General features: G+C 40.4%; 1 protein-coding gene across 1 annotated transcript; it reads left to right on the plus strand.

Moving 5' to 3' along the window:
- Positions 1–1,876: 1,876 nt before the first annotated feature.
- LOC137501522 (bile salt-activated lipase-like) lies at positions 1,877–8,941 on the plus strand. The gene is made up of 3 exons (XM_068228612.1): positions 1,877–2,024; positions 5,253–5,376; positions 8,692–8,941. Exons 1-3 carry the CDS (start codon positions 1,904–1,906, stop codon positions 8,852–8,854), a joined length of 408 nt encoding a protein of 135 aa, XP_068084713.1. The 5' UTR covers positions 1,877–1,903; the 3' UTR covers positions 8,855–8,941.
- The last annotated feature ends 1,816 nt before the right edge of the window (positions 8,942–10,757 follow it).

Consider the following 10,757-nt stretch of genomic DNA (forward strand, 5'->3'; position numbering starts at 1 on the left):
GTTCCTTGGGTAGAAAGCAAGAGAGACGTTAATCGGCCATTCTGCGGGATATTGGCGGAATACCGATGGATGTTACAAGCGTCTTCGAATAGCACTAAGGGGCGCTGTTAATATTCGAACAGTCCCGTGGAGTGTAGCCCGCTATTTCACACCGTAAGGTGTTTTCTGGCATTTGCTGTAATTCTTACTATATTTCTCTTCTACTTCTGTTCTCCGTTTTAATTTCTTGCCTCTGCCTTGTCTCTTTAGGATTAAGTAATAACACCATAAGTCATATTTTTATATGTATAATTAAAAATACATGCACCTATATTTCTTCTCTTTTACCGTATTATTATTTCCGTAACTCATAACATAATAATTTATTGAGAGGCATTTTATTTTCAAATACATCCACTTGGTATTTACATATTTGTCCTATACGACTGTCCTCAGTTATATTCCTATTTTCTATTAATTTCAACTTCCTTATCTGTATTACTTTCTTCCTTAATTACTCCGTATATATGCGAGTGCTAATCCCGAAGCACAGAAACCATTGGTGAAAACTGTACACAAGCAGAAAGGGCTACAATGGGCCAAAATGCATGCTACCGGAAACCATTGTTGAAAACTGTACACAAGCAGAAAAGGCTACAATGGGCCAAAATGCATGCTATCGGAAACCATTGTTGAAAACTGTACACAAGCAGAAAAGGCTACAATGGGCCAAAATGCATGCTACCTTGACCGATGAACAATGGAGAATGGTGCTTTGGACGGATGAATCTAAATTTGAAAAAATCGGTTCCAATCGTCGCCAATACGTTCGTCGCCGCCCCGGCGAAAGGGTTATGGAATCCTGCATAATTCCGTCTGTGAAGCATAGAGGAGGAAATGTGATGGTGTGGGGATGTTTTGGAAATAATCAGATTGGTGATTTGGTGAAAGTAGAGGGAATACTGGAAAAGAAACGATATCACCGCGTCCTTTCGGGCAATGCCGTGCCAACTGGAATGAAGCTGATTGGTGAAGGATTTGTTCTACAGCAGGACAATGATCCTAAACACACCTCTCATTTGTGCAAGCAGTATCTGGAAAGGAAACAAGCTGAAGGAAAATTGGAATTCATGGTCTGGCCTCCTCAAGCACCCGATCTGTCACCTATTGAACTTTTGTGGGAAACGACATGAAAGTGAAAGAAAAGGCGCCAGGCAGTGTGGATGGGTGGTGTCAATTTCTGTTAGAAACCTGGTGATTAAAAAAAAAACGAGACTTTGGAAAAATTAACAGCTAGAATGCCACGCATCTCTAAAGCAGTAATCAAAGCAAAAGGTGGACACATTGATGAACAGGCAGTGTGATTGCTTAAGATGATGTGATTTTTTTAGCTCCCTCTGAATGATCACCGTAAGGGAAATCTAGTAAAATGTGTAATAAAACTAGTTAGTTCTAAAAACATAAGTTTTCCATGTTGATTTTCAACAAATGGCCCCTATCTTTCATGGTAAGTGAAAATTCATGGGTGAGTCTAAACTTTCTGACGCTAGTGTAAGTTTACAGTTACCTGTGGAAGTAAGTGTATTAATCATAGTTATGTGCTGCTCTATTAAGATGGTGCGCATAGCATTGTAAGTCATCCTCTGAACTGAAAAATAGTACCTGATCATCAGCATATCGTACAAGAGAGTATCAATTTCTAAGCTGTTATTTATGATGCGGGATATCCAGTCTTTGGTAAGAGCGTTAATGCAGATTATTAAAAGCAAGGGTGATAGGCAGCTACCACATCGTATGACTTTGTTGATTCGTTTCCATTCTGATATTGTGTTACTATTTGTGAATACGAACATAATGCTTAATTCTCCTACATTGCACTTTATACTTACAGATGACTACAGATATCATTTTCGCTGAAGGAGTTATGCATGGAGTCAAGAAAATGTCTTCATTAAGCTCTGCGCCAGTTTACCTTTACCAGTTTTCTTATGACGGTGGTCTAGGTTTTCTAAAGCTGACTGCCCCAGGCATAATTAACTTCCCAGGTATGTAAAATCATGAGATTATGGGATATGAATAGAAACAAAACATCTGGTACTTATTATGTTGTTCTCAGGAATAATAATACAGTGCAAACACAATTCGGCTGCAAATTTCATGATGATTTTATAAGTACTGACTATTCGAAACTCTGAACACTGTTTCATGACTGGAGCATAAATTGATGAAATTTTAAAGTGGTTAGAGATATTAACTTCTGTGCAATGTCAGCTTACTCTGTTCAACAATCTTCATACTATTAAAAATTGAACAGAGTAAATTTTTTCGTCACTTATTTTTTATAAGGTATTCGATAAAGGACCTCCACTTATTTCCTGTTATAAATATAATAATATGTAGAATGTAATGACAATCATATTAGGAATGTATTTGTTTACATGTTCTGAAAACATATTATTTTTAATATGGGCTGGGAGCGGCCAACCTATTCAATAATCTATGTGTTCTGGGTCCAAAAATAAACAATTGTGTGGTCCTAATAGGTAGGGAAATCCGCTGCGTCAAAACGTCATTCCTGTAATCGGACCATATACCTAACGTCAAGAACAAATGCAGTAGCGTATATCAGAAATATACAGGATGGTCGGAATTAACGTTAATCCGGTATACGAGCGATAGAGGGTTGGTCATACTGGTAAGCAATTTGAAAAAATAAATCGATATCTCGCTCCGTTAAATTTTACCCGCTGCTGAAGTTAGCCAATCAGATCGCTACGCGGGCGAATTCAAATCAGCTTTGCGAGGCGGTGTCGCTTGGGGTTTGAGACCGGATTGAGAGCACCAATCGAAGAAGGCTTGCGTTGCAATGCGAGACCAAGTTCCACGTAGGCATGCCACATTTCCGTAAGTGACCTTTCGCCTAGCAGCTACCGATGCCAAGAAGAAAGAAAGAACACCGCGCGTCCCAGTCGGTGTTACCGTAGCGTACTTGCTATGGCGCGATCCTGTCAGCTCGGAGGTCCATGTTCAAATCCCTCCCTTGGAGGTGCTCTCAAGCTGGCAGATTTAGCAACACCGTCTCGCAAACTCCATTTGAAATCTTCTGCGCAGTGATCTGAAAAAATGACAACGGTGTCAGCTATCGAATTATATTTATCAAATTATTTAACAGTTTGACTAATCCTATAACACTCCTGGAAACTGTGCACGTTATTCCCGACCAACCTGTATATTTCAAGGAAATCTAGCTATAAAATAAAAAGATGTGAGATAATTGGCACTTTGGGAAATAAATATATAAGCAGACAGTTAGAACAGATAAATTCTAAATAAGTAACATTAAAGTCGATCTGGCAGAAAACTAATTAAACATGACAGCGGAGTAACTTTTATACTATAGCATCTATACATGGGACCGAGATTTTAGTGAAAGTTACATTTTGCTCTAGTCCACAATGATCTATAAATGAACAGTACTCATCCACGAAAGGATGACAACAGGCATTTCGAAACACTACATATAAAATATGTTCCCGTACATCCTATATAAAAAAATCATTGCATATCACTGGACTCGAACCAATGGCCGTTCAGCTGCTACGTAACTAAGAAAATAACAATCTAGTAACTGCATATACTGTTGAAATCAGGAAATTATTAGCATTTTACAACTATAAAGAATATAACAGGCATAATGACATTCTCCAGTGCATTTTAGAATAAAAGAATGTAGGTATATTCATGGAATATTTCTATACCTGCATGGAGTGAAGAAATAATTATAGCAGTTACTGTGGATTAATGGATAAATACTTTCCTACGTGATTTCATTTCTCCCCTTATGTGCACACTGCAACGTGTGCGCCGCGGCGATAGAAGAAAGCGTCTTTAAGGGAGTACGGCCCCGAAGGGGTTACAATTCTCGTGGCAGTGATTGGCCTGGATGTGCAGGTTGCATTTAGTACCATTTTTATTGTGCGTGAGTTGGTAACTGGATGTACTTGTGTTGATTGTTGGGACTGACGTCATATCCGATTATATCTCAGCCAATGCAAATGCTAGTGCGTGCTTGAGCAATGGAGAGTGGCGCGTGCTGCATTTAATTAGGTTATAACAGTAAATAAATAGTCTCCTTGACTCAGGCAGCAGTGCGCTGGCCTCTCACCGCTGGGTTTCGTGGTTCAAATCCCGGTCACTCCATGTGAGATATGTGCTGAACAAGCTGTCGCGGGAGAGGTTTTTCTCCGGGCACTCCGGTTTCCCCTGTTATCTTTCATTCCAGAAACACTCTCCAGTATCATTTAATTTCATCTGTCAGTCATTAATCATTGCCCCAGAGGAGTGAGGCAGGCTTCGGCAGGCAGCACAATTCCTGTCCTCACCGCAAGGTGGGAACTTCATTCCATTACTGACCCGGTCGAATGACTGCGAACAGTCTGTGGATATTCATTACAGTAAATGTACTTCTGGGGGATGGTGGGTGGGTCTCTGCCTCTTGCAGTGAACACATATCACCTCTACAAGGTATTCCACTTAAAATATGCATAATTTCTACTCCATTAGAATGCTATGGAACAGGGATAGCAAACCTTTACCGACTAGCATATCAATTAAGGTATAGTTTATCACATTTTTTTACTGTCTACTGTGTCATAGGTTATTTTCCTTCAAAATCATCATAAAAAACTTCATTTACTTCATTTAGGTATTAGATTGGATTACATATTTATCCATTCGTCTGAATGATTAATTATTTTTTACCGAGCTCGGTAGCTGCAGTCGCTTAAGTGCGGCCAGTATCCAGTATTCGGGAGATAGTAGGTTCGAACCCCACTGTCGGCAGCCCTGAAAATGGTTTTCCGTGGTTTCCCATTTTCACACCAGGCAAATGCTGGGGCTGTACCTTAATTAAGGCCACGGCCGCTTCCTTCCCACTCCTAGCCCTTCCCTGTCCCATCGTCGCCATAAGACCTATCTGTGACGGTGCGACGTAAAGCAACTAGCAAAAAAATAATTATATATTATTTATTATTTATTTATTTATTATTTATTTATTTATTTATTTATTCATTTATGGTTATTTATTTAAAATAAAACCATCTGCAGTTCCAGGTACCAGAGCATTTAATATTTTCAGCAACGCTTCATTGGTACTGTATATTTCCAGAAGAAAGTGCACTGTGTAATACGAATATTTTTATAATTTATAAATTCACGTCTCCTGGATGCTTTTGTAAATGCCTCATTTGAGGAATAATCGTGTTACCCCGCAGGCGCTGCGCACGGCGATGATCTTGGATACATCTTCGATTTTGGAGTACAAGTTCCAGACGATTCTTTGGACGCTAAAGTGAGATCAAGAATGGTCACCTTGTGGACAAACTTCGTTAAGACTGGGTAAGTATCGGGATGTTTCTTCTTTAGTGAAAATTAAGAGCTTTACTTTCAACAGTATTCCGTTACTCATTATTTGCTAGGTAATGTGTAGACTACAGTGCCACAAGCAATCCCTCAAATGAGTGTGCGTACTGGTCATTGTCGTCAAGCATTTACTCTGTCAAAACATCTTTCATTGTGGTTTAAATATCGCAGTAACACATAGAAGGCTTTCGGCGATGCGGGGGTCAGAAAGGACTAGATTTGTGAAGGCAGCTGCCATGGTCTTAATTAAGGTACAACTCCAGCGCTTGCCTAGTGCGAAAATAGGAACCACGGTAAACCATATTATTATTATTATTATTATTATTATTATTATTATTATTAGTAATCTGTTTACCATCCAGAGTCGGTGTTTCCCTCGGACTCAGCGAGGGATCCCAACTCTACCGCCTCAAGGGCAGTGTCCTGGAGCTTCAGACTTTGGGTGAGGGGATACAACTGGGGAGAATGGCCAGTACCTCGCCCAGGCGGCCTCACCTGCTATGCTGAACAGGGGCCTTGTGGGGAGATGAGAAGATTGGATGGGATGGTAAGGAAGAGCGAAGGAAGCGGCCGTGGCCTTAAGTTAGGAACCATCCCGGCATTTGCCTGGAGGAGAGGTGGGAAACCACGGAAAGCCACTTCTAGGATGGCTGATGTGGGAATTGAACCCACCTCTACTCAGTTGACCTCCCGAGGCTGAGTGGACTCCGTTCCAGCCCTCGTACCACTTTTCAAATTTCGTGGCAGAGCCGGGAATCGAACCCGGACCTCTAGAGGTGGCAGCCAATTACACTAACAACTACACCACAGCGGCAGACATTATTATTATTATTATTATTATTATTACTATTATTATTATTATTATTATTATTATTATTATTATTATTATTATTATTATTATTATTATTATTATTATTATTATTATTATACAACACGTCTTTTGATAGAACGTCACAATGAAAAGAAGAAACCACTCCACATCGCTTTCTTGGATCTCGAAAAGGCCTTTGACATGGTGCCTCGTGATATTATTTGGCATGCACTCGGGCTTCATGGTGTACCAGAAGTATATATTAGATGAATCCAGCTTTTGTATCGCAATGGCACCAGCTCTGTCCGATGTGCTGCTGAAATGACTGCACCATTTCGTATTCAAATTGGCGTTCATCAGGGATCGACTCTATATCCGCTTCTGTTCAACCTCTGTCTAGCCACCATCAGCACAGAAGTATTAACACCACACCCTTGGACTCTACTCTATGCTGATGACGTTATGATCCCCTGTGAATCCCGTCAAGACTTACAGTAACTAGTCCAACGTTGGAAAACCACCTTGGACAGATCCGGCCTGCAACTTAACGTGGGGAAGACTGAGTACCTAGATTGTGGGGTACAAAGTGATGGGTCAATTAACTTCAACGGCGTTGATATTCTCAAAACATCTCAATTTAAATATCTGGGATCACTTATCCAATCGGATGGTGACACGCTCCCAGATGTTCGAAGCAGAATAAACGCTACCTGAATGAAGTGGCGCCAAGTCACAGGAGTCCTGTAGGATCGGAGGGTGCCAATATATCTGAAATCCAAAATCTGACACTGTATGGAAGTGAGTGTTGGCCAGTCATAAGGAGACACGGAAAACAGCTGCATATCATGGAGATGAAGATGCTTCGCTGGCCAATGGGACTCTCTGGACTAGACCACATTAGATATGTTCGGGTGGCATTTGGCGTGAGCCCCAGTCCCTGAGACAATTCGAAGGAATCGGTTGCAATGGTATGGCCACGTGCTACGCAGAAACGATTCTTCAGTTGCGAGAAGGGCATTAAACTTGAGTCCTCAGGGCCGCAGACCACGAAGGTGACCAAAGAAGCACTGGCTCGACACTCTGCGGGAGAACATGCATGTGGTGAATGTCTCTCCTTAAAATGCACAAGAGCGCATAAAGTGGAAAAGGAAGTGCAGAACAGCAGACCCTGCAATTAAGCGGTTTTCTTCGTGTATCTATTTCTAGCCGAGTGCAGCCCTTGTAAGGCAGACCCTCCGATGAGGGTGGGCGGCATCTGCCATGGTAACTGCGTGTTATTGCGGTGGAGGATAGTGTTATGTGTGGTGTGTGAGTTGCAGGGATGTTGGGGACAGCACAAACACCCAGCCCCGGGCCATTGGAATTAACCAATTAAGGTTAAAATCCCCGACCCGGCCGGGAATCGAACCCAGGACCCTCTGAACCGAAGGCCAGTACGCTGACCATTCAGCTAACTAGTCGGACATTAAGCGGGTTAAATGCTAAGAAGAAAAGAAAGGAATTTTATTATCATTATTATTATTATTATTATTATTATTATTATTATTATTATTATCATCATCATCATCATCATCATCATTTGAAAACTAAGCTTTTTCTCAAAGAAGACGAAACATAGAACAGGCCATTTAGGCCTTGGCCTACAAGAAGACTGCTGCCCAGCTAAATGGCTTCAGGTACTGCAGTGACACGTGTTTATCTTGATGTTATCCTCAGTTGCATGCCTTGATTTTTGACCAGATCAGTTGTTTTTAGACTGTTGATCTCATGAGGATGAGTGAACCCTGTCAAAGCATTCAGCCCAGAAAAATCCCTACATTGACCGTGAATAGTACCCAGGGCCTTCGGGTAAGTGCTTGGCACGCTAATTTAAGAAGACTTCGAATACTAAGTGAATTGGTTGCTCTGTTCGGGTCAGGTAGCTGTGAGCTTGCGGTCGAACCTCACCGTTGGCAGCCCAAAAGATGGCTTTCCGTGTTTTCCCATTTTCACTCCAGGCAAATGCCGTGGCTATATCTTAACGTCTCCAATCCTAGCATTTTCCCATCCTTGAAACACCGAAAACCATCGATGGTCGGTGCAACGTTAAATACTCGACACCGGGCACGATACCTGCAGTCGCTTAAGTGCGGCCAGTATCCATAATCGGGAGATAGTGGGTTCGAACCCCACTGTCGACAGCTCTGAAGGTGGATTTCAGTGGTTTCTCACTTTCACACCAGGCAAATTCTGGGGCTGTACCTTAATTAAGGGCATGGCCGCTTCCTTCCCATTCCTGACCTTTCCTCTCCCATCGTCGCCATAAGACCTATCTGTATCGGTGCGACGTGAAGCAAATAGCGAAAAATATATATAAAAAAGCACTCGACAGAAGAACATGTTGGAAGACATATGTTCATGATGGTAACAGTAAACCAGTCACGATAAAATAGGTATCAGCTATATCTCACACTATTTTATTTTGTTCTCGTATATTTCAGGAATCCAACACCAGAGGTGACAGAAGAATTCCCTGCATGGCTTCCCTATACGAGTGATGCAACGAACTATTTGGACATCGGGTCACAGCTGGAGGCGAAGAAGGATCTGCATAAGCGCCGTATGGACTTCTGGGACAATCTCTACAGTTTGAAACAGACATAAAATATATCAACTTAACTTATAACTCGCATTCTCTGGTACTTTTGTAAATATGTAATATCTAATACGTCTTATTAAATATTTTCCTCCAGAAGGTAAGAGTATATGGAATTATTTTTCTTATAAATTATATCAGCTGTCGGCATAGTTCCTATCCTCGCCGCTAGATGGGGCTACATTCATTCCATTCTAGACCCGGTCGAATGACTGGGAACAGGCTGCGGATTTTCATTTTAATTATATCAGCTGTCTAAGTTACAATTCGTACTGTTATTCAGAACATCAAATATATACATTGTCTATAGAAACTTCGATGACGAATGATAATAATAATAATAATAATAATAATAATAATAATAATAATAATAATAGTATGACCTCAGTAACCTATGTTCAAGAATCTTTCAATTTCTTGTCGTTTAGGCTGCCCATATGTCAATTTTGATGTTCAGTTTTACTCTCTACCAGATGGCAAAAACGAGGATCTCTTTTAGGTGATGTTAGGGATGGCAAGTTTTTAAAAAATACCGATATATTGATATTGCGATATATTGAAAGCTTATTTTCGATAATCGATATTTATTGCACATAATATATCGGTATATTCAAACGGTATCGATAAATCGTGAATGATAACCAAAGAGTTCAAGATCCTTGAGACCAACTACAATATCATCAGACCTCAATGCATAAATATCAATATTGGTATTCTGCCTGTGCACGCGACTGGTTGGTTGAGTTTATCTTGCTACTGGAATTCGCGGTTTAATTATCCATGGAATATATCCACCAACGGCTGCTAATTACAGATGAGCACCAGCCTGCACGGTTGCTAGGGTTATACTTCCGAAACAGAAATTTTCATTGACCCGTAGCCAGAAGATATATTTATGTCAATAGGCGCCAGCGGTCGAGGCATAGATCCTGAATAATTCGTTTTTTTAAATAACTAAGTACACCTGTGAAAGAGAGTGAAAAAATAGTGTCAGTAATGCTTGATGAAGTTCATATAAACCTCGTAAATTAGTAAGAATGACCGAAAATAGTTGAGAATATGATGCAGAATCTACCGTGCAAGTATTTATGGCTTTATCATTGCATTCTGGGAATAAAGATGTCATTGGTCTTTCTTTCTGGTGAATAACATTAACTCAGACACATAAGGTGTTAGAATTCATGGTTGAATTAGGTTTTGATGTTTTGTACTTTACTGCTGATACCATTTTACACAAAATATTTTGATCATTATATTTGATTCTCTTAATTTTCTTATTTTTTCTTTTGTTTTTCTTGGAACTGCCGTGGTCCCCGTTTTATAGAACTTCAATATAATTTCAAATCCTTGTATTTTGAAAAAAAAATTGATGTCGAGATATATCGATATGTTGTTTTGATAGTAGGAAAATATCGGCATGTCTATGTCGAAGGAAATATCGATATTTTGGTACGGTATATCGGAACGTTCCTAGGTGTTATCGTTGCCTACGAGATAAGTAAAGGCCTCTGCATGCACGGTCTCTTCAAGTACTAAATTGACAAGAGTTGCAGCAGTTCAAATAGCGCCGATGGATGTCAGGTTTGCCCTCCATTCCTCAGGACGATTCCAATTGGCATTACGAGAATAACTTGCACATTAAAAATATAAAACATTGCGTTCTGAGTAGGAAAGTGATATTTCTATGACGTTTAATGAAGAAAAATAAATGTATCACCCAGTAATTCAAGATGAGCTCATACGAATCAGGTAGTATCATTGCAACTTGAAAGTTCACGTCCTAATAAAAATGAAAATGCTCTATAGTACATTTTAAAACACTGCAGTATTCACATAGCCTACGTCGATAAATGCAGAGTGGATCTCGGTCCACAAGTGGCCACGGCTGGTCCGTGGTCCCACAGCTTTGCA

The sequence above is a fragment of the Anabrus simplex genome, chromosome 7 (genome assembly GCF_040414725.1).
Source record: "Anabrus simplex isolate iqAnaSimp1 chromosome 7, ASM4041472v1, whole genome shotgun sequence".
Lineage (NCBI taxonomy): Eukaryota > Metazoa > Arthropoda > Insecta > Orthoptera > Tettigoniidae > Anabrus > Anabrus simplex.

What these genes read in the sequence shown, in the direction of transcription:
- LOC137501522 (XM_068228612.1), top strand. Translation starts at nt 1,904, where the DNA reads ATGCATGGAGTCAAGAAAATGTCTTCATTAAGCTCTGCGCCAGTTTAC. An exon ending in AGGCATAATTAACTTCCCAG is followed by an intron (nt 2,025 to 5,252) that starts GTATGTAAAATC and finishes GTTACCCCGCAG; the next exon opens with GCGCTGCGCACGGCGATGAT. An exon ending in ACAAACTTCGTTAAGACTGG is followed by an intron (nt 5,377 to 8,691) that starts GTAAGTATCGGG and finishes CGTATATTTCAG; the next exon opens with GAATCCAACACCAGAGGTGA.